General features: G+C 40.2%; 1 protein-coding gene across 2 annotated transcripts in view; it reads right to left on the reverse strand.

Moving 5' to 3' along the window:
- Positions 1–27307, reverse strand: part of EXOC4 (exocyst complex component 4) — a 725477-nt gene that overhangs the window by 113839 nt on the left and 584331 nt on the right. For both annotated transcript variants that reach the window (XM_032304527.1, XM_032304528.1), the window contains exon 13: positions 24733–24888. In XM_032304527.1, the coding sequence (XP_032160418.1) occupies positions 24733–24888 (156 nt within the window). The remainder of the gene's footprint in view (positions 1–24732; positions 24889–27307) is intronic.

Consider the following 27307-nt stretch of genomic DNA (forward strand, 5'->3'; position numbering starts at 1 on the left):
CAGAGCCGCTGCCAGTGAAGGTTGGAACAGGCACCTGGAGAGTTCTCTCTGAAAGTCCCAAAGCTTTTTAAAACTCGGAACACCTTAAGTGAGCAGAAAACAAAGGTTTTATTTTAAGGAGCAGGAACCGAATTACGTTTCAAGCCAGAGGTGAGGAGTAACAGGTGACAAAGTCAGGACAATGCTTCATCGCTGGAGCCCAGCACCAAAGCAGACGTTCCACATGCAAAGAAACAACGGCTGTGAATTAAAAACGTATTAAAAAATGTGTGTGCTACCGAGTAGTGAGTCCCCATGAGGCTTCTTATTTCAACGCAGGGTTCCAGTTTTTTTAAGGACAAGTCGTCCTCAAGTGATTGAGTTGGGTAAGCTGTGGTCATGGAGGCAACAGAGACTCTGCCCAGGAACCGAAAGAGCACATATGAACTTGACTCAGCAGTCTAGTGAAAGGTCTTGGGGCAGATTCCTAAAGTCTGCATCTCTAACCAGTTTCAGAAAGCCGCTTTCTTTGAGTACTAAGAGTTAGAGCACAGGCTTCTAAGTCACCCAAACCTGGTGCTGAATCCTAACTCCGCCATTTACTGCGGGAGGGACGTGGCTTCCCGTCTCTGATCCTTGTTAGCTGGGGGTGAGGGTGCTGACCTTGAACGAAGTAATATAAACATCAGAGGGGACTTCAGAAACCTTTACTGGGACAATTTCAGTAATTCCAAAAGTAGAGAGAACAGTAGGATAATCTCCCACGGATCAGTCTTCTTTCTCCACACCCCACCCCTTTTGGCGGATTTTGAAACAATCATTTAGGTGATGTGAGGTGCGTGACCCAGTGCATGGAACTTGGTGAAAGTCAACAAGCTGTAGTTATTATCACTCTACAGGCTGTTGAAATGGCTGGTTTATTTGGCGTCAACCCAGGGTAATGCTACGATGAATGAATGAAAATAGACAAGTGATAGGAAGTAAGTCAATTCGATCTCAAGGGCTAGTTTTATAAATGGAACTTCGTAGCATCACAGCAAATGTCACCATGTCTCGGAGCCTGGATTTCCGAGAATCTTCAAGAGGTAAATTACTGTGATGGAAACCACTAGTTGCCTGCCCAGTATCCATCATCCCGTGCCTTCTTAGGCAAAGGACGCTGGGATTGTTGGGGTCAGCCATGTGTTCAACTTTAAAACGAAACAAAACAAAACAAAACAAATCCCTTGCTCAATTTCCCAGCCCTTCTTGCAGAAGCGGTGGTCAATGAGCTATAATCCCAAATCAGTAAGTGGGCTTCCAAGAAAGCCCTTTTGAGCAATCTCGGCTGGCAGGGACCTCTTGTGCCCCCTGCCTTTCTGGAATGCAGTTACGGCAGATGAAGCTGCAATAGTGCTTCTTCGAACATCAGATGACCTTGAGTATGAGAACAGTGCTGAAAATAATGGAGCCAAAGATTAGGAGGGCATGCGGGCCCTGACGCCACCACAGAGCTGCAGTGCAGGCCCAGACAATGCGCTTCTGGGCTTTGTGTCACCAGAGGGACAATAAAACCCTATTTGTTTCGGCCACTGCGATTCCAAGTTCCTGCCACTAGCAGCTAAATGCAATTTCTAACTGACACAGTGATCGAATTAGCATAAATGATGTCAACCTCGGAAAACTTTCCCTGAATTTAGATATCCCTAAAATCAAGTTACCGGGAAAAGCAAAACAATGTCTCCTCCCTGATTTGGGCCTGGCAGACAGTTCTAGCATCTTCTCTGTGGCTGTCATTCAGTCAATATTTAAATATTTAAATATTTAGTTTTCTTAATCTGTCCTTATATATCAACTCTCTCAGCCCCTTAATCATCTTTGATAGATATAACACAAAAAATGCCTCCAAGCCGGGTGGTTAAAAGGCAACAGGGGAGGCAAACAGCTTTGAAAAACAGGCTCAGAGGCATCTTTATGCGTGTAGGTGTAACCCTGGGTGGAATGTGACAATCAAGACAAATGTATTTATGTAGAAGTCTAATCTGCTTGTGGGGGGATCTCTGGGCCTTGGGCATGTCTGTGGTGTGCTTCCTGCCCTGGGTGCCTATCCCATTTCCCTTTGGCTCACTCAGATTTGCTTAACCTCCTCCGACGGGAGAGCAACAGACTGAGAAAAATACAAACTGCCTCATGTGGAATACATAGGACACATCTCATTTGACAGGAATCCATAATCATCCCCTAACAACCTGGAGAGAGCACGGAAGCCATGACATCGGGAATAAATGATTGACAGTTATAACCACTTCACACACACAAATCATTCCTTGGAGGATTTGTGTGTGTCAAAGAGCTTGGTGGATGGTTTCTGTGTGTTACAATAACCTTAAGGGGATGGCTTTAGCTGCTTGACTACAGATCTTTTCTCTAAACCTTCTAATTTCTTAAATAAATTATGGTATATCCACACTATGGAAAACTACGCAGGCATTAGAAATTATATAGTAGAAAACACTTGATACCATAGAAAAATGTTGGCTATGGCTTATTTTTAGCTACGATCCCCAGCTGAGTAAAATAAGCTGTTATATAACTATATGTACTGTAGGATATTTAAAAAAAAGATTATATGTCTATCTAAACTAAAAAAGGCCTGATGTCTACATATCCAAATGCTAACTGTGTAACCGGATCGTGCTTGGAGCTTTTTTGTATTTTCCACATTTTCTTCAAAGAGCATGTTTACTTTTTAATTAAAAACAAAACTTGGAAACCCTACCACAAATGAGAAAATGTTTCGAAGGGACACATCAAGAATTTTAGCACGGAAAATAGGAGGATGTAGATGTTAAGCCACACGGGGAGGCACTGGGTGGTTGGCTGGTTCAGACTGAGGCTCCAGGCTTGCTCAAGACGCCGTCACTGTCTGACATAGAGGATCTCACTGCCAGAACAACGACCGCCCAGCATCTGGGCCAATACTGTTTCTCTTTCTAGATCTGAATTTCTACATACTCCTCACCTTCTGCTGCTTCTGCGAGCCCATTAATGAAGGAAGACATTACAGATATTTGGCTGACGTGGGCAGCAGAATCATCGTTACCCTGAGAAAGAGGAGTAACAGAAATCCAGATGGGACAAGCACTCAGTCATGGCCCACAGGTCATCCGACAGAGCCGGGAACAGGAACCGGAACTCAAAACTTGTGTGGGCCAGCTACCAAGGCCCGCGCGAGGAGCCCCCTTCGCCAGCGGTAGGCCAACATGCTCACGTAGATGCCTATAAAAAAACTACAGAAGTGTCAAACCTGTGAGGCTTAATTTTAGCACACAATTATAATCTTTAAGGAGCTTGATCTGACAAGAATTCATTTAAGAGATTTTTGCCAAGAGTGTAAAACCCGTTTAATTTAATTTTACCACACAATTATAATCTTGAAGGAGGTCTATCTGACAAGAATTCATTTAAGAGAATTTTGCCAAAGATGCTGAAAACTGTCTCCATTTAGTCTTTAAACGGTTCTGTTATCGGCTGAAATCTTAGAAAGGCCAAAAAAAAAAAAAAAATCTGCATCTTCAGCAGACTAAATGCACTTAGGAAAGAAACATCACAAATAATTTGTTTCAGAATGACTGATCTGCAGATCTGGGCTCTGTTTGGTCCCATGCCATGTACACTCACATTCCCCTGCTTTCCCCTCAAATCTCCCCCAGTCTCCCCCATGGCTTCCTATCACCCAGCAGCCTAGGAAACCTGCCGGAGCGCACTCCCCTCTGATGTGGGACCGAGCGCGGAAGAGCAAGGACCAGTTCAAAGGGCGAACCGGACTCCCACAGGCTTCTTCCCTCTCAGAAGGGGCAGTATTGTACCCACTGCTGTCACAGCCACTTAAGAGAACCGCCTGCCTGTGTCCACTAGCACCACTGTCAGATTTCCCCAAGGTCTTATTGACAATCCTGCTATCCTATTCAACGGTATTTCTGGCCATAAAATTTCTTTTACAGGAAAAGAAGCGTAAGGCAGGGCTGATGTTCCCGGAATGCCCTTCTTGTTGCTTAGGCCATCCCCCCGGAAGGAGCTGGCCTGACAGAGAGGTGCGATGGCCCCTGCAGGATTCAGCTAAGGGTCCAGTTGGAAGCTAACACTTACCAGGCTGGAGTGCTGGAGGCCTTGACTCAGGACTCCAGCCCCTTCCCCCCAAACACCCCCAACCCTTGCCACCATAATAAGAAAATACAGGCCTGGGAAGTTAGGAATAAAAGCAGGAATGGCCCTTCCTCTCATGATTATAAACAGTTACAGAGGTTCAACTCTTGCCCCCTTCCCCAACTTGGGGCTAGGTGGGTTTTCAGGTATTTGGGAAGGAATGTCTCCGTGGGCAGCTGCAACAATGACCCCATTAAAACTGGTAGCCGAAGAGTGGCACCTGGGTGGCTCAGTAGGTTGGGCATCTGCCTTTAGCTCAGGTCATGATCCCAGGGTCCTGAGCCCCATGTTGGGCTCCCTACTCAGCAGGGAGCCTCCTTCTCCCTCTCCCACTCCCCCTGCTTGTGCTCTCTCTCTCTCTTTATGTGTCAAATAAATAAAGATCTTAAACCAACAACAACAACAAAAAACTGGTAGCAGAGACGGCCATCTGGCCTTTTGGCCTTCTCACCACTGAACAAACAGGCCGAGAGGGCCAACTGTGATGCCAAGGTGTAAGTCTGTGACTTCTACACTGTAAGCGCAGGCAAACCACGTCAGATTCACTGGGATCCATCTTAGCGTTTCTACGTCCATGGTGATATTAAGGGGAAACCCAGGGCAACCTGATAAAGGCAGGAATGCTAAGAACTCAGCTCTTCTAGGAACAAAGGCTTATTAGTTTAGCACATACAGGTGGTGACCTCTGTCGAGCTGAGGTGGCAGCAGAGGCCAAGAGCGCACAGCGGGACAGGCGGGTAGAAGGAGGAGGGAAGAAACAGCTCCTGCTGCCTGGGAACCGCTTGGCGTATCTGTGCATACATCAACCAACGGTTTCTTTTTGTTTTCCACTTTCCTTACTTGTTTTTATTTGTAGTAAAATCTACATAACATAGAACTGATCATTTTCACCATTTTTAAGTATACGGTTCCACGGCGTTAAGTATGTTCACAACGTGTGACCATCATCACTATCTGTTTCTAGATCTTTTCCATCAACCCAAACAGAAACTCTGTGCCTATTAAACGGTAACTTTCCCTACACCCCCCTCCCCACCAAGTCCCTGGCAACCCTTATTCGAGTCTGTGTTTAGGAATGTGTCTATTACATCTCACAGACATGGAATCATACCATACGTGTCCTTCTCTGTCTGGCTTATTAGCAGGTTTTCAAGGTTTATCCATGGTGTAGTATCAGAGACTCATTCCTTTTTTAAGGCTGAATAATATTTTGTTGTTATGTTCATACCACATATTGTTTCTCCATTAATGGCTGATGGGCAGGCTGGTTGTCAATAATGCTTCCATGCGCACTGGGGTACTAGTATCTATGCCTCTGCTTTTGATTCCTTTGCGTACATATGGAGAGGTGGAATTGCCCGGTCCTATGGTAACTCTGTGTTTCTCTCTCTAAGGAACTACCAAACCGTTTTCCACAGTGGCTGCACCATTTTACATTCCCACCAGCAATGCACAGGGGGTCCAATTATTCTGCATCCTTGCCAAAATTTGCTATTTGCTGGCTTTAAAATTTCCAATTAATTTTTAAATAGTAGCCATCCTAATGGTTTTGAGGTGGTTTTTACCCCACTATTTTATATGAGGAGCTGGTAGTGATCAACTTCCCAATTTTTTTTTCTTCTTCATCTTTCTTTCTTTCCTTTTCTTTCTTTTTTTTTTTTTTTAAGAGATGCAGAGAGAGGTCTGGGGAGAAGCAGAGGGAGTGGGAGAGAGAGAGAGAGAGAGAGAGAGTGAGAGAGGGGAGCTTAAGCAGGCTCCACACCCAGTGTAGAGACTGACTCAGGGCTCAGTTTCACAACCCTAAGATCACGACCTGAGCCCAAATCAAGAATCAGAAGCTTAACCAACCAAGCCATTCAGATGCCCCAACTTTCCACGTTCATTCAGAGGTCACCAGATATGAGGAGTCACATCTGAGACATTACCACAGAGGGCAGTGGCAATCCTCGACTTGAGATGAATACAATGAGTGATGAGCCAGGGTCCCCCTTATTGGGGAGACAGGGAGGAAAGGCTTTATATGATGAACAGCAGATATCAGGCAGAAATATAAAGTTCTAAAATACGGGCGTAAGGGTGAGAATGGATACAGAGCAACACAAGGGGTAAGACTAAAACTCCTGGGCCTCTTTGCTTTAAGATCCATTCCTCATCTTTCCTTTGCTCTGATCTGTACTGGGGCGAAGCAGGGGCTGATCCTTGCAGCCTGCTTTCCAGGCTCCTAGCTGGGTACGGACACTGGGAGGGCCTCGGCCGGAGGGACATTGAAGGGCAAAGGGAGAGGAGAAGGCAGGGCATTTATCCCCTGCCCTCTCCGCCTTCTGGGTCATGTCTCCAGCAACAGATGCATCTTCTTGACTCCAGCTCCTACCCAGCTGTGGTCTACAACATTCCTCTGTCCTTTGGCATTCCAGCTAAAGGGAGGGGAGTGGCTTCTTGCTCTTATTAACCTGTGGGTTATCTGAATGTTCCTGTTCCATAGGCCCTCATTAGAATGTATAACCAAGTCCTTACATTAAATTCTCTCGGAGGTAAATAGTTGACATCATTTCTATTTTCCACGTTAGACCTTGACTTACACGTTAGATCTAATGACGACGTCTGGTCATATTCACTGCTATTGGGGATTGAGTCAATTATTTGGCATGGGAATTAATTAGTCCTGTTGTGTAAGCAGACAAACTGAGACATGTTAAGGTGACTGGTAGACATCACTTAGCCATTATCTGTCAGAGCCTAAACTGATGAAGGTTATAAAAAGGTCAGGTCACCTACCTAGATTCCTAATAATACCGACTGATTCTATTGAGATGTGACAATGACACATCCATTTATCACTTCTGCTTTCTACAACTGCTCCATCTTCAACCCTTTCAAAACTTAATTCATCTGTGTCAAAAATAATGGGGGTAGCACGCATTCTGATGGGTTCTTTAATCAGGTTTTCAAAAACTGTTTTTCTAAAATGATCTTGGCTAAATCCTCATAAATAAGAATAAAACAGCCCAGTTATCTTGATTACAATATTATTTCTTTCCTCCTAGAAACTGCTAAAACTTATCCCCAAGTCTATCCTTCACTCATTTTCACGCGTGTGCATTTCATCACACACTCTCATGGGAACAGCTATTTTTCACATTTAATAAGTAATTGCTCCTCTTTAGAAATTTGTCTCTGTCTGTAATCACAAGCAAGAATTTTTTTCAGTTGCTTTCTTTGCCTACCGTCCCTCCGCCATGTAAAAACTTGCATTGCTCTGACCTGGCTGGATGGCGCGGAGCCGTCCACAGCTCTGTGCAGGGACAGACTGGGAATGAGTCCCAGAGGGGTCCGAGGGTGTTCTCTGCGATCACGGTGAATAGATAAAATATCAGCAATTTCTCAGCCCCGGGGTCCTGCTTGGGGCTTAGAACAATATTAGTTTATTGTTCTTTTTCACCTGGTTGCAGGAAAATTGTAGTTCCTGGGTTTCTCACAGAAGACAGCCAGAAAAATTAATCAAGACCATCAAGGGGGTGGGGGTTTGACCACCAGCTCTTTCTCTTGTTTCTTTAAATCAGCTCGCTCACCACGACAGGCACAAAACGCTGGATGCGTGGATTTATGATATTCTGGTCCTGAGGGGGAAGTTGGTGTTAGTGTAAACCAGTGGTTCTTGTTCTGGCTATACATTAAAAGCTGAACTAGAAAAGTGTAAACAAAATTCCCTATGCCAAATTCCATCTGTAAAAACTGATTTATTGGTCATGGGTGGGGCTCAGGCATGGGCATTTTTAAAAATAATGGCTTTACTGGGATATATTTCTAATGTCATAAAATTTGCCCATTTAATATGTGCAACTCAAAAGTATTAATCACAGTTATGTCCTTATATATCATCACAGTTAATGGGACCATACCACAATTTAGAGCATTTTCGTTACCACAAAAAGAAACCCTGTACCATTAGACTTCATCCTTATTCCTGACCCTTACCCTCCAGCCCTAAGTAAATGCTAATCTACTTTCTGCCTCTATAGAGACAAACATTCATGTGATTTATACTCATATAAATGGAATCACACTATATGTCCTCTTTTGTGACTGGTTTCTTCATCTATGTCCAAGCCTATCACAGTACTTCCTTTTTTTATTACCAAATAATATTCCATTGTATGGATATACCATCTTTTGTTTACACATTTATTGGCTGATGGACATTAGGGTTGGTTTCCATTTCTAGGCTATTATGAGTTTTTGCTGCTATGACCTTTCATGTATAAATCTTTGTGTGGTTATATGTTTTCATTTCTCTTGGATAGATATACTTAGAAGTGCAACTGGTGGGTCACAGGGTAACTATCTATAACCTTTCAAAAAAAAATGCCATATTGTTTTCCGAAGTGGCTGCACCATTTTCCATTTCCCACTAGCATATGTGGATTCCCATTTCTCTACATCCTTGCCAACTCTTGCTATTATCTCTCCTTTTGAAAATTCCAGTCATTTTAGTGGACATGAAGAAATACATACATATACATATACATATACATATACATATACATACACATATACATATATATATTTTAGAGAGAGATGTGTGCCCAAGCAGTGGGGGGAGAGGCAGAGAAAGAAGAAGAGAGAGAATCTTTTTTTTTTTTTTTTAAGATTCACTTATTTATTTGACAGAGATCACAAGTAGGCAGAGAGGCAGGCAGAGAGAAAGGAGGAAGCAGGCTCTCCACTTAGTAGAGAGCCCGATGCGGGGCTTGATCCCAGGACCCTAGGATCATGACCCGAACTGAAGGCAGAGGCTTTAACCCACTGAGCCACCCAGGTGCCCTGAAGAGAGAGAATCTTAAGCAGACTCCCTGCCAAGCGCAGAGCCTGACATGGAGCTCGATCTCACAACCCATGAGATCAAGACCTAAGCTGAAATCAAGAGTGGGACGCTTAACCGATTGTACCATCCAGGTGCCCCGAGGAAGTATATATCTCATTGTGGTTTTCATTTTCATTTCCTTGACAGCTAATTATATTATATTTAGCTTCTTTTCGTGTGTTTATTGACCGTTTTATGTCTTCTATAGAGAAATGTCATTTCTGATGCTTTGTCATTTTTTAATTGGGTTATTTGTCTTGTTATTATTGAGTCATCCATTCTTTACTGGATATATACTAAGGATCTGTGGCATTAGCTGGGCTCTGTCCTAGATCCTGTGGTGGGGGCAAAAGCCCTAGGATGATTTCCTAGTCCACTAATATGCCGTAGCCCAGAGTTTGAAAAGCATGGTGTGAAAGTCTGCCTACCTCTATAAACGCGTTCCTTGGCTGGGTGTCCCAAAGATGGCAGACGTTGACCAAGAATTTTATAGAGAAACTAAAACACACAGAGGAAGATGTGAGCATTCGCTCACTGTAGCAAAGATGGGAACAGAGCCAGTTCCTGTCCTTAGTTTACTAATCAGGGCCACAGCCACCACTGTCCCTCACAAGTCACAGGAACTTTAGGATTTCACTTTGCCCAGGGATTCCATAGCCCTCAGCCCTGCTCCTCAAGATATACAAAAGCTGCTTCTTATCAAGGAGTTAGACTTTCTTGAGCACTCCACTCTCAAGTACTGCTAAAAGGGGGAGACATACACACACATCTATCAAATCTGAGTGGAGTCCCTTCATAATAACAGGCACCTTTCTACTTTGTAAAACCAAGTCTAATCACAGGAGTCCTTAAATTGGAGAACCTTCTCTGGCTGTGGTTGGGGAGAGAGATGTGATGATGGAAGAAGGTCAGAGAGTCCTTTGAAGGTGGAGGAAAGAGACCAAGAAATGAGGGCAGCCTCTAAAAGCTGGAAATGGCAAGGAAATGGAGCCTTCCATAGAACCTCCAGAAAGGAGTGCAATCCTACTGACACCTCGGTTGTAGCTCATTGGGACCCAGGTCAGACTTCAAACCTTTAGAACTGTAAGAAAATGAGTCTGTCTTGTTTTCAGCCACTAAATCTCTGATAATCTGCTATGGGAGCAATGAAAAAAAAGAACCCGAAAATATGTGGTAATGATGTGCTCATGGAGAATGCCCTTATTGTTGACAGGTGAATGCTCATACGTTTAAGGATGAAAGGTCACCATGTTGGTAGCCTACTTTTAGATGGTCTGGCAAGAGACAAGTTAAGTGCATTTATTTGGTGAGAACAGAGTGGATATGGCAAGATGCTAACAGTCAGTAAATCTAAGTCAAAGCCTACAAGCATTCACTGGATGGTTATTTCAATTTTTCTGTGAATTTATCATTGAAAAAAAGTTTAAGTTAAAAAAAAAAAAGAAGTGAGGAAGAGATGGATAATTGTTGTGCTTTTCAAAATCACTGCTCAAAACACTTCCTAGGATAGCAGTCTCCCAGGAATCACTCTTGAAGTTTCTTCCCAGTGCATTGAGTTTCTGAGAATGAAGGCTTCGTACAGGGTATAACGTAACACGTACGATGAGACTTTAATGTGCCAAATTAAAAACTTGAACAATATTACAAAAGCAATCAGAACTCTCACAAACTGTCTTTGCCATTCTTATTTCAGATCTGAAGAGATAAAATTTAGAATGACAGCCACTTATGTTTTGACATGTTTAATCCGTGCAGGCATAAATGCATAATTTCTTCTGTCAGTCCATCTTTCTGTCCTTGTATATGAATTCTGGAATAGTTTATGTGTTGTATTCTTATGGGTGAGAAAAACTATTATGCTCAAATAACTTTCTTCTCGAAGAAGAGGGTTTGGAGCCACCAAGGTGACGGCAGGGCAAAGGCACCATTCTGCTAAAGGCAATTTCACTTCTACGTGAGTTCCCTGTCTAAAAGACAGACACTAAAGGATCACTTTTTTCATCATGAAGCCCATAGAGGCTGGGCTGGTAGCAAAACACTAGGGTTCAAATAGTCTCCAATTAGAGGCTAAGATTCTAATCACAGGTCACTAGAAGTGACTGGGTGATAGGTCCAAATACACAACGGGAGATTCATTATGTAAAAACACAACACAACTATGGAAAGAACCTAGATGTCCATCAACAGATGAATGGATAAAGAAGATGTGGTATATATACACAATGGAATACTGTGCAGCCATCAAAAGAAACGAAATCTTGCCATTTGCGACAACGTGGATGGAAATAGAGCGTATCATGCTTAGCGAAATAAGTCAAGCGGAGAAAGACAACTATCACATGATGTCCCTGATATGAGGAAGTGGTGATGCAACATGGGGGCTTAAGGGGGTAGGAGAAGAATAAATGAAACAAGATGGGATTGGGAGGGAGACAAACCATAAGTGACTTTTAATCTCACAAAACAAACTGAGGGTTGCTGGGGGGAGGGGGGTTGGGAGAAGGGGGGTGGGATTATGGACATTGGGGAGGGTATGTGCTTTGGTGAGTGCTGTGAAGTGTGTAAACCTGGCGATTCACAGACCTGTACCCCTGGGGATAAAAATATATTATATGTTTATAACAAATAACAAATAAAAAATTAAAAAAAAACACACAACACAACACAACAAACCTCTGTTCCTATTTGATTTGCAACTGCATAAGTCATATGACAATTCCTTAAATTTTTTCTGTAATTATACTTTCATCATTTATCTTCTCCAGCAGCATGACATTTCTTCTTTTGCCTGTATTACTAACAATATATTCTATACATTAAACGTTAGCTCTTTAAAATTTCTGGCTCCTTTCCAGTCATTAATGTAAAATTATGACTCAGACTGTAGGCAAACAGCTAAGTATTTTCACCCCGTTATGGACTGAAGTGTATTCCCTATTCCTGAAATTCATGTGATGAGGTCCTAAACCCCAAAGTGATGATATTTAGAAGTGGGATGTTTGGGAGGTAATTAAGTTATGAAAATGGAGCCCTCATGGTGAGTTAATACCCTTATACGGAGAGAAATGAGAGAGATCTCTCTTTCTCTCTCCGATGTGTGAGGGTATACCAAGATAACGGGCCTTTGCAAGCCAGGAGAGCTCTTATCAGAAACTGAACTGGCCGACACCTTGGTCTTGGACTTCCCAGCTTCTACGACTGCAAGAAAGAAAGTTCTGGTGTTTAAGACACCCAATCAATCTATAGTGTTTTGTTATGGCAGCCTGAGCTGACTAAGACATACCCAATACTCGGAGACTCATTCTATGCTATCCTTTCTCTTCTTTAACTCCATTACTGTATCAAGTAGTACATGAATACAGACATACATTCATGCAACAAGCATTTCCTAAGCAACCACTATGTGGCTCATACGAGGTCTGGCATTCAATATCCAAATTCTAGAGCAATGATACTAGGTAAGTACTCTGGTCATTAATCCTATGCTTTTGATATCAGGTGTCAAATCCTACTTTGATTGGGACTTGATTTCAAAAGCCTTTAAGGCACCCTATGCTTTTATGACAATATTTTTCTGGAAAACAATAGTCATTGAAGAATTGACCAAATTTTCTTGTAAGATCAGCTTAATAATTCAAGGTTGTGATTCAGAGATATCAAATGAATGATGAATGTTTGCAAAAAATATGCCATAAATGTAATCATACTAAAACCAGAACCCTGAGTAGAGCCAAAAGATAGTAAAATTATACTAAAAATTCTACAAAATGGACAGAATGTACTAGGTGTATGATTACAAAAGGGCTCCATCTACTCTAAAATGTAAACACACAACATGAAAATAAAACTCTGCTGGACATTAAACATGACCTAATGTAGTAGACATTATTGTGCACACACACACATACACACACACACACACACAGCATGTAAGTTCTAGAATTAATGATTGTCATTTAAAGAGGAGGGGCAGAGGTGTGGAGAAGTAAGGGGAGCTGGCTAAAGACAGCTTTAGCCTAGGAGCAGGGTGAGGCAGAAGCCCAAATCTCAGTCTTAGGGTTTTCTCCACATTTTTTACCCCCTTTTTGGAACCAAGCAGATTAGTACACTGATGTATCAGTGAGTAAGGAGAGAAGAATTCCACGGAAATGGATACTAGGTTGGGGCACCTGGGTGGCTCAATCTATTAAGTGACTGGCTCTTGATGTTGGCTCAGGTCATGATCTCAGGGTCCGAGATTGAGACCTGTGTTGGGCTCTGCACTCAGCAGGAAGACTGCTTGAGATTCTCTCTTTCTCTTTCCTTCTACCTCTGCTCCTCCCCTGCTCTCAACTCACTCTTTCTCAAATAAATAAATCTTAAAAGAGAGAGAGAAAGAAATTGATACTAGGTTACAACAAGCAAAGAGCTAATTGTGAACAGCACATTATTTTCAGGTTGATGGCACCTGCTCTGAGTTTTCATAAAGAATCCACTTGGAATAAAATTGCATTGAAGTGCTTTGATAGCGCAGAACATGCTTTGTTCAGCTAAGCCACTAAATAAGCCTGGCTAACTAAGTTTTCTTTGTAGGATGTTGCCACTCAATTGTTGTCACTGGATATTAACAATAAGGCACACGCTTTTCCTATAGGTGCTAGGACTTCTAAGGTATACAGTTTTTCTGCCGGGAGCAACTGTAAATTACGTATTTATACAAATAGCAACAGTTTTCCATAAAGAACATTTATTAAGCTTCAAAACAGATGATCACATGTAGGATTTAAATAACCAATAATCATAAATTGAACACATACTCTGGTTTTTCAACTACCGAGAATGATTGCAGATTTAAAAGTCAAAATTCATGTATCATTGAGCCTCCGCACCTGAGTATTCCAGCTCACCGATCATTCTGGTTACTTCTCAAATTACCATACAATCTCCTTTTGAATAAATTCAATCTGCTCAGGGCAGAAACACTAAACACCTGATCTCAAGCAAAGGCAATGACTCCCAAACTAAACAAGGAAGGGGTCTGTCTTCAAGGTAGCTTTCTCGGAACAGAGAAGGAGAAGAAACTGAGGAATGGGAGGGGTGTAGGGATATATGGAAGTCCAAGAAAGAGATGGGGACCTCCGGGACTAAGTGAGATAATACAGAGAAGAGGAAATGCTTTGCATCAAACGGGCAGAAAAGTGAAGATGGCTTCAGATTAAGATTTTTTTGCAGGGGTAAACATAAATGTTAGAATGACGATGTCTATTTGTAGAAAATTAGTGAACAGGCAGTGAACAGTAACATGGTTTGAGGATATGTGGAATATTTTTTTAGGCAAACAAAAACTTAAAGCCTAAGTAATAATTACTCACAGTTAAATGACTTATAATGCTCAGCAGTGATTCCCCTGTCCAGCACCTACCCACCCTTAGTCTTGTGCCCCTGAAGAAAGCACCTATAGCTTACAAAAACCAACTATTTCTGTTCCAAGTTCTTCCAGTGGTTACATCCACATGGAAATTGCTACTTGTTGATGTGTTAATTGTAGATATTTTGATTCTGACCGCCCTTCTTCCCCCTCCCCCCATTATATCCAGTTCCCCTTCTTAATGTAGTTACATGATTATGTTTAGTTAATCTATTGGCTTCTTGGATTTTTATGCATGTCTTCACCTCTATCAGACTCCCCACACGACAAATTGCTTATTTAACTACCCTTCTAGTCTCTGAGCCCCTAAGGCAGGAGGGAAGCAGGGAGGAGTGCAGAGCCGGATAGAGTTTTGGGGAGGAAATGCTGGAAAGGCATCTGATACCTGAGCTGAATCTTTTTTTTTTTTTTTTTTTTCAGCATAACAGAATTCATTGTTTATGCACCACACCCAGTGCTCCATGCAATCCGTGCCCTCCAGAATACCCACCACCAGGTTTACCCAACCCCCCACCCCCTCCCCTCCAAAACCCTGTTTGTTTCTCAGAGTCCACAGTCTCTCATGGTTCGTCTCCCCCTCCAATTTTCCCCAACTCACTTCTTCTCTCCATCTCTCCATGTCCTCAGTGTTTTTCCTTATGCTCCACAAATAAATGAAACCATACAACAATTGACTCTCTGCTTGACTTATTTCACTCAGCATAATCTCTCCCAGTCCCGTCCATGTTGCTACAAAAGTTGGGTATTCATCCTTTCTGATGAAGGCATAATACTCCATAGTGTATATGGACGACATCTTCCTTATCCATTTGTCCGTTGAAGGGCATCTTGGTTCTTCCCACAGTTTGGCGACCGGGGCCATTGCTGCTATAAACATTGGGGTACAGATGGCCCTTCTTTTCACCGCATACATCTACCTGAGCTGAATCTTGCAAGCAGAACAGGAAAAGGCAGAAGGAGGCAGGGGTGGGATGAGCAGAGGACATTCCAGGAAGAGCAATGGACATGGCAAACACAAAGAGGGAGGAAAGAGCACGGTAGATGGAGAACTGGAAAAAGTTCAGTACGGAAAAAAGAGGCGGGTGAGAAGGTGAGCGGTTCATCTTCTGGAAGGATGTCAGCCTGCAGCAGAGAGCGTCTGTGAGTAGAGACAGAGCTGGGGAAAGACAACAGCAGGCACAGGCCTCCTTGGCGGTGGTTTTGGACTGTCTCACTGTTGGCCGGTGTCTTAGGAACACCTCTTCCCGCTCTTACCTGGGCTAGATAACAGGTATCCGTCCCAACACAGAACACTATTCTCAGCCTCTTTCTGAAGGGCTGAGTGGGACTCATTTGGGCAGATCATTATCTTCTCTTTGATAAGACTCCAAATGAGAGAAAGAGGAATGGTGTTAAATGAACTAAAATCTAAGTTTAAAAAGTTAAGTAATTCCACAATCTGAAATTATACAAAAAAAAACAAGGTAGAAAACACTCTATCAGCGACTTTTTACCAATACTAATGAATAATTATAATCCTCCAATAATTGCCTATAGATTAGCATTTATGCAATATATAGGAGGGATTTTAAGGTCTTTTTCATTTACTGCCAATCTTAAGCTAGCAAGAGAGATATCATTTTAATATAATAACAAAGTGCCTAATGCAATCGTCTTGAACATTAATTGATATGTTTTGTAGCTGAGTCTCCAGTTAATTACCTGTCTTTTTTGTTTAATTTTGAGATTAAGTCTGCTTCTCACCTGGTCTTGCCTGGCAGTGCCCTACATCCGTCTATGACCTTCAACTTGTTTGATCGAGGGGAAAAAAAACACATTTTAGCAAAGCATTTTCTACCCTTGTACTCACTTAATATATTCATATTTTCTGATTCATCTTTCCTTTTATAATTATATTTTTAAGTCATATTAAGCCTGCAGAGATAGTGGAATATATGTCTCCATTCTAATGAACATTTTGTCCAAGCTAGCTAGCCTATTTTCTCCTGCACTGGATCTTTTACTTATTCCTTCAAATTCACCTAAAGATTCTTCAATAGCTATAGTTACTGGGAATCTTTTTTTTTTTTTTAAGACTTTATTTATTTATTTGAGAGAGAGCACATGAGAGAGCATGAGTTGGGGGTGGAGGGTGGGCAGAGGGAGAAGCAGACTCCCCACTGTGCAGGAAGCCTGATGAGGGTTTGGAGGGGGCAGCGGGATGGATCCTGAGCCAAACACAGACACTTAACCAACTGAGCCACCCAGATACCCTCCCCCACTTTTTAAAAGTAGGCTCCATACCCAGTGTGGAGCCCAATGTGGGGCTTGAACTCAGGACACTGAGATCAAGACCTGAGCTGAGATCAAGAGACATTTAACCAACTGAGCCACCCAGGCACCCTGTTATTGGGAACCTTTTTAACAGCTATTGCTTATACTGTCTTGAGGACTTTTTAAAATTTCCAGATGGAATTTTTATGAAGAATTATTTATGTTCTACTTTATTCATATCATGTTTCATCTAAACATATTTCTAAGCCCACTAGATTTCGGCCTCTCTGTCTAATCTGAGCTAGCTGAAGAAACAGAACAGGTTTGTAAAGACCTACCAAAGGCAAAACCGAAATAAAACAGACTAATTAGTGGCCGTACCAAGAACTAGAACCTGGGCCTGTTTGCTTCCAAAAGGAACATGGTCCTACATGTGCCACTTTTAGGGAGGCCACTGAAGGCACTTTCCTCCAATTAAGACACTGGCTCACCATTCTTTACATTTTATTCTTTTCATTTGAAGAATGGGTGATTTTTCCTATTTTAAAATTAGTTTCATTCATCTAACATTTACCGAGGATCTGTGATGTACTATGAGGGTTTCATAGAAGGTAGGTAAAGGTGCAAACCTTTCTTATTTCATTCTCTTTTTTCATTAACCATTTAATACAGAACTCATACCAAGTAAAATCTCAGGTATGGCCTTGCTCTTTGAAATAGTATTTTGCTGTTCTTTAGTAACACTGAGTCCCTAATTTCCTAAGACAACAAAAAGCAGCCTTAATAAACATGGCACTCACTTGATTCTCCAGATAAAACAAGAAGTTATCTTCTAAAACACTCAGTAACTAAATATAGCTAAAATATCCTTACTCTCTCTTCCCTATTCAGGTCTGCATTACACTCTATCTGAAACCTACATAATTTCTTTTATATCATCTTTATATTTTCACTCTCTTTGTGGTATCTTTCTTTTTTCAACAATGATTCTTTTTCTTTTTTCTTTTCTTTGATTAAGAAAACACAAAACTCAGAGAATTCATAACAACGTAATACAATGAATACTAACAATTACAAACTAAATCCAGAGGAAAAGCACTTATAGGACAAATGTCTGACATTAGCGTAACATGATTAGAAAACCAGTCAAGATTATAATGATCAATGAAAATGAAGGAATAACTCAAAAGTTCAAACCTATTAATTCCTGATCTATTTTGAGGCTGGAGGATCGTGGCGGGGTAGTTCTTAGAGCTAGACCTTCTGGGCTCAAATCGTAGCTCTGTCACTTAGTAGCTCTGTCGATCTGAGGAAGTTAATTAATTTCTCTACCCCTGTTTCCTCATCATACCTGGAAACTCATAATGTTGCTATACAGTGCCAGACACCATCAACTCAGACTGTTGTAACTGTTCAAACAGATTGTATGATTTTTTTTTTTATCATTCATCTTACTGCCTGCTAGACTTCAAGACTAATTTGTAGGCTTTTTATCTTCCTTGATTTCTATCACCTGAAGACTCTGGTTCTGGTCTCACTAATCACATCTATCTACTTAAGGATTTTCAAACCCGGCTCTAGAGAAGTGATTCTTGTTTTTAAAATCCTGGGTCACTGAGTGAAATGGGGGGTCACAGACTTTGGGGGACAGTCTTTCTAATATAGATGGTCTCCCCAACTCCTAGACAATCCCTCCTCACCCCTGTTACTTGTCCCAACACCTTACGTCTTCTGTTAATTATATCTCCAGAAAGTGGGACTGCTTTTATCAGTGGATATTCATTGATCTCAAAAGGATAAATATATACATATATATGACAGGTGCAAAGACAATGGGCTACAATGCCTGCTTTCAGCTTCCTGGGGAACAAAAGGATATTTGCTATATTTCCTTTTTCTATTAAAACCCTGGCTTGACCTATTTTTCCCCCTCTATTCAAAGTTAAGCCTGGAAATAACATACTTTATTTTTTAGCTAAAAAAACAAGAAGAGGAAAGGGCCTCATTTAGTAATGAAGGGAACATAACCTTTATTCAATGCAAAGGGCACTGGATTCTATATTCATCCATGTGCCAAATAGCCCTCTGAGCTTTAAAAACTAATTATAGGAGGGGAGTGTGACTTTTCAGTCTTTTTGGCTCCTGCCATGCTGTATGGTACTCTAACGTGCTCAATCAAGGCTCTGTCAACTCTACCACATTGGCATATCAATGAAGGGTGTTCTGTCCTGCTTATCCTCGCTTTCAATGTATAATCAGGAGAGAGAAAGTGAAAGATTAAGAGGAAAGAATCACAAAACAGAACAGACCGAAAAAGTTATTTTTCTATCGTTAAAGTAAATATAATTTGTTTTCAAACTATGTCTACATGCCAAAGCATGGATGAATATCTTGGGCATAATGTTCAGCAAAATAAATCCCATACTATGATTAAACTTATATAAAATTTGGGGATACTCAATCTGATCTATGGTGATCAAACTCAGAACAGTGGTTACCTTGAGGGTGGGCTGTCTGGGTGCTAGAAGAGTTCTGTATTTTGATCTGAGAGGTGATTCCGTGGATATAATCATATATAACATTTCACTGAGTTATATACCTTAGGTTACACTTGACTTCGTCTATATTGTAATTCACCAAAAATTTTTAAAAATGTATGTATAAGTTGTTTTACCTTCAAATTTAAGGTGAAAGGTGATATGCCTCAGTGAGCAAAGCAGGAATAAGGAAGTGAGGGACCTAATCTAGCTTTTCCATATCAGAAGCACGAGGTGATACACCGATATGCAGCTCTTGGGATTGGCATTCTCTTTTTTGGAATAGGGCTAGAAGCCCATCCCTTTAAGATACCAGAGATACTAATAAAACTAACTGAAAATCTCTTTGCAAGCATAGAAGACAATTAAGAAGTTACATAATAATAAGCCGAGGAAACAGGAAGATTTATGTTCATTTAAAGTAATCTGAAAAGTTGGGAAAAAATAATTTATCCTCTAGAAATTGTTTCTAATAAAATGATTCAGGTTATAGATATGATTAAATGGATACACTTAAAGAGAAAAATATATTCAGCACAAAAAAGGTTTTTGAGAAAAACATCTCTAGGACTTTGGTATCCTTACAGATTTCTAAGTATCAATCTACCTCTAACAAAGGAGCTGCATTCTGATATTTTAAGAATGCCTACAAATCAGTAGGGAAAAGACAGACCACTTTAGTGAAAATGGGCAACAGATATGACCAAATATATTACAAAAGAGCATATTCAAATGGCCAATAAATACATAAAAGTACATTAAAAGGTGCTCAATTTCATTAGTCATGAGAGAAATGCAAAATAAACCACAATGAGAGACTTCTACGAAACTACAAGGTGGCTAAAATTTAAAAAACGGGAAATATCAAGTACAGATGAGATATGGAGCAACTAGAACTCTCATATACTGCTGTGAATATAAATTCTCACCGCCACTCTAGAAAACAGTTTGGCACCATGTACCTAAAGTGAACATGTGCATACCCTATGACCCAGCAATTCTACTCTGAGAATATAAGCAACAGAAATATATACGTATGGCTACCAAAATACATGGAGTAGAATATACATAGCAACACTATATGAAACAGTTCCAACTTATGCCTATCAGAAGAATAAATGAATGTATACACATATAAACACACACACACACACACACACACACACACACACAATTTAATACAGACTATAGAGTAATGGAGACCTATACACAACAATATGGAAGAATCTTGCCAACAGAATGTGAAACAAATGAAGCCAGTCATAAAAGAATACATAAGTGCTTGATTTCATTTATATAAAATCCAAAAACAGATTCAATAAATCTCTGTGTTTAGAAGTCAGATGAGGGCAACTTTTAGAGATGTAAGTAGTAACTAGTAGCAGGAAGCATGAGAAGGCTCCTTGTTGCTATGCCTTCTGGGTATAGGCTACACAATAAAAAGTATGAAAATTTACCAAGCTGTGCCTTTGACCTATGCTCAAACTAAAACATAAACTTTTAATGAAAAATAAACTATAGGTAATGTAAACAGAGAAACAGAAACTCTAAGAAAGAATCACAAGGAAATTCTGGAAATCAAACACATCACAACAGAAATGAAAAGTATTTTTGATGAGCTTATCATACACAGGGCATAATCAAGGAAAGAATCAGTGAGCTAGAAGAAATGTCAATAGAAACTTCCAAAATTGAAATCCAAAGAGAAAAAAAAGAATGAAAAGACAATAGAATATCCAAGAACTGTAGGAATAATCAAAGGAAGTATAGTATTTGGACAATGGGAATACCAGAAGGAGAAGAAGGAGAAAAAGGAACAGGAGAAATATTTGAAGAAATAATGACTGAATTTCCTCACACCAATGACGGATATCAAATCATAGATCTAGGAAGATCAGAGCACACCAAACATCACACACACACACACACACACACACACACACATCACTACACCTAGCCATATAATATTCAAATGGCCCAAAATCAAAAACAAAGAATAAAATCTTGAAAGAAGCTTGAGGCAAAAAGTTACTTACTGAAGAACAAAGATAAAAGTTACAATAGACTTCTCTTCAAAAACCATGGAAGCAAGAATAGTGGATTGAAATATTTAAAGTGTTAAAACAATCACCAACCTAGAATTTTGTGCCCTACAAAATTATTTTTCAAAAGCAAAGGAGAAATAAAGACTTTTTCTGGCAAACAAAAATTGAGGGAGTTTGGGAGATCCCCACTACTTGTGAGATGGGATGTTGCCCAAATTACGAATCATTTAACAAGCCAATTAAAAAATGGGGGAATTTGTCCCTAGAGGACCTGCCTTACAGAAGATGTTAAAAAAGTTGTTTAGGGCAAAGGAAAATTACTTAGTTCAGAAATTTGGCTCTAATTTAGGTAAGGAAGAGCATTAGAGGAGGAATAATAAAATCTTTTATTTCTCTTACTCCTCACTGATCTATCAGATAACAATTTGTTGAAAAGAATAATAGCAGCATTATACGAAGTGATTATTGCTTATGGATAAATGAAATACATGAATGACAACAACGTTATAAGGATTGGAAGGGGAGAATTAGGAACACTTCGTTATAAGGTACTTGCATTACCTGTTTTAGTGGGCTGGTGTTAAGTGGACTTGAATTAGTTATAAATGTATATTGCAAACTCTAGAGAAACCACTATAAAAGGTAAAAGAGAAGTATAATTTATATGCTAAGAGAGGGGAGAAAGTAGAATCATATAAAATAGTCACTTAAAACCAGAAAGCAGAAAAGCACAACCCATAAAAGAAAAAAATACAATAAGCTGGACTTCATTAAAATGTAAAACATTTGTTCTACAAAAGAAGCTGTGAAGGAATGAAAAGGTTAAGTCTCAGACTGGGAGAAAATCTTTGCAAAACAGATATCAGATGGAGGACAGCATCCAAAACATACAAAGAGCTCTTAAAACTCAACAATAAGAAAACACAACCCAATTTAAAAAATGAGCAGTATCTCAACAAAAATATATATACAAATATCAAATAAGCATATAAAAAGATGATGTTCAACATCATATGCCATTAGGGAAATACAAATTAAAACAATGAGATTTCACCACACACCTGTTAGAATGTACCAACTCCGCAACATTAGCACCAAATGCTAGAGAGGATGGGGAGCAACAGGAACTCTCATTCACTGCCGGCGGGAATGTAAAATAGAACCACTTGGGAAAAACAGTGACAATTTTTTTACAAAACGAAATATACTCTTATACATGATCTGGCAATCACATTCTGTAGTATTTACCCAAATGAATGAAAATGAATAAAAACTTACACCCACACAAAAACCTATACACAAGTGTTTAGAGCACCTTTATTTATAATTGCCAGAACTTGGAAGCAAGTCAAAATGTCCTTCTACTGGTGAATGGATTAAACAAACCATAGTACATCCCTATAATGGAGTATCACTCAGGGATTAAAAAAAAAACAGTTATCAGGTCACAAAAAGACATGGAAGGAATCTTAAGTGCGTATTTTTAAGCACAACAAGCCAATTTGAAAAGGCCACATGTGATTCCAACTCTAAGCTGTGCTGGAAAAGGCAAAACTCTGGAGATGGTAAAAAGAAATCAGCAGTTGACAGGGCTTTGGGGAAAGGAAGTCATGGATGACTACGGGGAACACAGAAGAGTTCTAGGGCAGCGCAACTGAACCTGAATCCTACGGAGATGATCCATCCAATTATCTTTGTGAAGACCCATAGAATGTACAACAGGAAGAGTAAACCCTAATGTAAATTACAGACTTTAACTGATAATAATGTATCAATATTAGCTCATCAAGTATGACACACATACCACATTTAATGCAAGATGTTAAAAACACAGGACATTGAATGTGGTGGGTTAGAGTACATGATGGGAACACTATACATTTTGCTCAATATTTTCTGTAAACTAAAACTCTCGCTCCTCAAAATAAAGTCTATTAACCTAAAAAGTGAACTCTCTCTCTCTATACATATATCTATATATATAGTTAAATTATAGGTGAATTTGTGAGTTTCACAATTTTTATATGGTATTAAATGGTACTCTAACAAATTTTCATAATAAAAGGATGGAAAAATGTGGCACTATCGTTCATGTATGAATACAGGTAACCTTGTGAGCAGCAAAAACCTATTTACCTACAGTTACAACCCACATTCTGAGAAAACGATGAGCCCACAGTTGTATGGGAAGTTATAAGTAAAATACTGGCCATTACTTTCTTTATTCCTTTTTTGATCTTTGCTTCTTTAAAGTGCCCTGATTTTTTAAAAAAGATTTTATTTATTTATTGGACAGAGAGAGATCACAAGCAGGCCGAGAGGCAGGCAGAAGGGGTGGGAGGGAAGCAGGCTCCCCGCTGAGCAGAGAGCCCGATGCGGGGCTCTATTGCAGGACCCTGAGATCATGACCTGAGCTGAAGGCAGAGGCCTAAAGCACTGAGCCACCCAGGCGCCCCTAAAGTGCTCTGATTTTATTTTTACTATTTATTTATTCACTTGGATAGGCAAAAAGCAGTAAGGTTAAACCTAATTTTAACGTGACAAAGTACCACTTCATTTTTCTCCCTACTTTACACAGCTCTACAGTGACAGAGGTGAAATACTTCACTGTGGCCATGTGAAAATGAGTAGTGTCACTGAATAAAGCCACAGTGTCATGGCTATGTAAATAATTTAAACTGTACAAAGTTAAATGTTGAGTGATAAAGTTGAGACCTTACTTCTCTCAAAATAAGTAGGAAACAATCAGAGATAATACAATGCATTTGAACAAACATGAGAAGCTCATTTATATTTCCAGAAAGTTCCACTAACAGTTCTAGGAACTGCAATTGCTAAGAACAATTTTAAAAGACTCTGTATGGGCAAGAATTTTATGTCATTAATTGTCATCTTTCCAAGGTATGGCACATAATAAGGTCAATACAGCTTTGCTGAATAAATAAATACGTTAATGAGTAAATCACAAGATTCCCCTTAGAGGGAAAAATGACCTACAAATTAAAAGATATTTTAACTTGATTTAACAATTCTCTAATTTGATCCACATTAATCCCTTTTAAAAAACTTTTTAAAGATTTTATTTATTTATTTATTTTTCAGAGAGAGAGAGAGAGAGAGAGAGATCAAGTAAGCAGAGAGGCAGGCAGAGAGAGGGAGGAAGTGGGCTCCCCGCTGAGCAGGGAGCCGGATGCGGGGCTCAATCCCAGGACCCTGAGATCATGACCTAAGCCAAAGGCAGACGCTTAACCCACTGAGCCATCCAGGTGCACCCCTCCTAAAATTCTGAGTACATGGCATATTTACATGGGAAATGAGGTGTGTTAGGATAGAAACAGACTTTATTAATTGAGTTCACTGCTGCTTGTTATTTAGAATTGCCCCGAACTTCATGTAAGGAGGAGTTAGCTAAACAGATGTTTTTACTCCCAATGTTTAATACAACATAGGAAAGAAATCTGTTACCTTATGAAATCTTCTTCCTCTTCTCTCTTTGGCCTTAGCTGTTTGGGCTGAGCCATGTTCACCCAGTTTGGCAGAGATTTCAGGAGTCTGCTGATGTCATCGTCTTTTGCCCACGATGCGCTGATGACAAGTTTCTCTTCTGACTGAACAATGCCCCTGAACACAATCAGTGGAAAAGCGATACTTCAGCACATTGCCTGCTGTCCAGTTAGCATTTTTCATCTACCTTTGCAGCAGCAGAAGAAAAAAAAATACCACCGCCATCTCTCTTATTAACATGACCCATTATCTGAGTTGGAGTCGTGACATCCATTAATAGGTCACGTTCCTGGAAAACCATTTCTAGATTTTGTTCATAGTTTTTTCACTGCTGAGTAACTGTGAAAAGGTCATAATAAGATTAATTTGTCACCCTTATCATAGTTAGTCCCTTAGGATAAATAAACACATATGGTAGGTTTTGGGGGGTGGATCTTTCAAGAAAGATGTTGAATAAATAAGAATGTTATGAAATAAAGTAACAACATGATTGGAACTGGGAAGGTGACAAAGTGTTACAAAAGGCCGTTCTCTGACTTCTTGGTTTAAATCACCAACCAGCTCTACTTCAAGGTACTTTTTGAACTAGGGACACCCCTATATTCAAAGTAAATCTACCGTCATAGAGAAACCTTCTGCCCCTGATGTCAGGCAGAGAAAGTCTTTGATTATTGCTCTCTCCAGTGGGCTTTGACTGGTGACCTAGAGTGACAGGCTTCAAGTCCTTTAATAGGGTCCAGGGGTGAGCTATTAACACTGTGCTTACCAGAAATTCCCTGTAAATTCATCTTAAACGTTCAGTTTCAACTTAATTAAAAAGCCTCTCCTTCTGTTCAACATTTCTATCACTATAACTAATTTCAATGGTCTAAAAATCATCAGCAACTCTAGGTGACAGGAATGACATTTATTGATGAGGGGAGTGCTACTTAGCTGGCTACCCCATCCCAAGTGGACCCAGACTCCAGAAGTTTCCCCCTCTCACAGGCGGGAATTTTTGTTGGTGTAAGAATCACAGCTAGAGGACATTATGCACTTCTTAATCTACAATATATGCACGATAAAACCTCCTTACCCAACAGACAACTTAATGCTTGTCAACAAAGGAAGCTGAAGCCTAAAATCTCTGACTCAAGGCAACCTGACTCGAGGTAATAGGATTTCGGGTTGTAGGGAGCAGTATCACTCTGTTCTCTGAAAATAGGCTAGAATTACTAGCTGACTTCTAGCATTCTCATGATAAGCAAAAGGTTTCTAACAGTAACTATGGTCAGCTATACAGAAATTGGACTACAGAACCTTCTTTCTTCTGGTCTCTCAAATCACTCTCCCTGGTACTTCCTATTCTCTTTTCTCTGTTATTTTCTTGCATCTTTTCTGCGGTATTTATGGATGAGTCCCACAGTCTTTTGACCCATTCAGATGTGAGGTGCTGGGTACCACATCACATTCATGATGTATGCCAGGTGGGCTGTCAATGTTCTTCGGCCTTCCTTTTACTCGCTTCTGCTCAACTTCCCCTCACAGTCCCTCAATGCTCTTTTTTAAACCTTCACCTTTTATCTCCCCCTTGCTTACCCCCTACAGTCTCCCTATCTGACACAGCAGGGAGGCTTCTTAATTATGTACTTGCAAACATTCCCCCTCTATTCCCCACAGAAATATCTTCAAATCTATCTCATCCTCATTCACTTCCAGTTAATCGTTCTACCTGGCCCTTAGGGATCCTCCCCACTGCCCCTCAAATCCACTTTTCGATATCTCGTATTTCTCTTGATATATTTCCCAACCCCCCCCCCCCCCACCGCCTTTTTCTTTTTTTGAAGAATGAATCCGTGTCTTCCTTGATCCCGCACTTCTCTCCAGGGAAGCTCTTCTCCACCCTTCACAGACACTGTCACCCACTGAATGGCCTTCACTCACTGACTTCTCTTTCTCACTTCTCACTCATTTTATCCATTTATGAACTCTCTCTCCAGGATCTACTCTAGGATTGAACCCAACAATTGCTTTTTTGAAATGCTTTGCGTTATTGTATTTTTCCTTTCTAGATTTTCTTTTTAGCTCTTTGAGAAATCCACTGGCCTCTCTCCTCCAAAATGACCTGCCCTTGTATTATGGATTCTATTCTTTATCTTTCTGAATATTTTATTTTATTTTACTTTCTGAATATTTTAAAAGCGACAATTTTAAACTTCCTTTCCTGTGGCTTTATATTTTTTGGTAGTTCGATGGATGTCAAATGTCCTGTTAGTTGCATTTTCCTCTTTTTCTCATGTTAAGGAGTTTTCTCATGTCATCTGCTATTGGTCTGTAAGCTCCCCCTCAGTGGGACTTGTCCTCTGTGGGAATCCCACAGTTGCTCTGAGTTTCAGAATTTTGTAGAATTTTTCATTTTAGCACTAGCTGAAATGAAAAAAAAGAAAAAAAAGCTTTATGAAATACTACCTTAAAAGTACCCACATTGTTCACTTACATATATTTTCTAAAGACTGGCTTAATTCAATAATCAATATTTGATTACTGGCTTCACTAA

This window comes from Mustela erminea, chromosome 11 (assembly GCF_009829155.1).
Source record: "Mustela erminea isolate mMusErm1 chromosome 11, mMusErm1.Pri, whole genome shotgun sequence".
In the NCBI taxonomy this organism is placed as follows: Eukaryota; Metazoa; Chordata; class Mammalia; order Carnivora; family Mustelidae; genus Mustela; species Mustela erminea.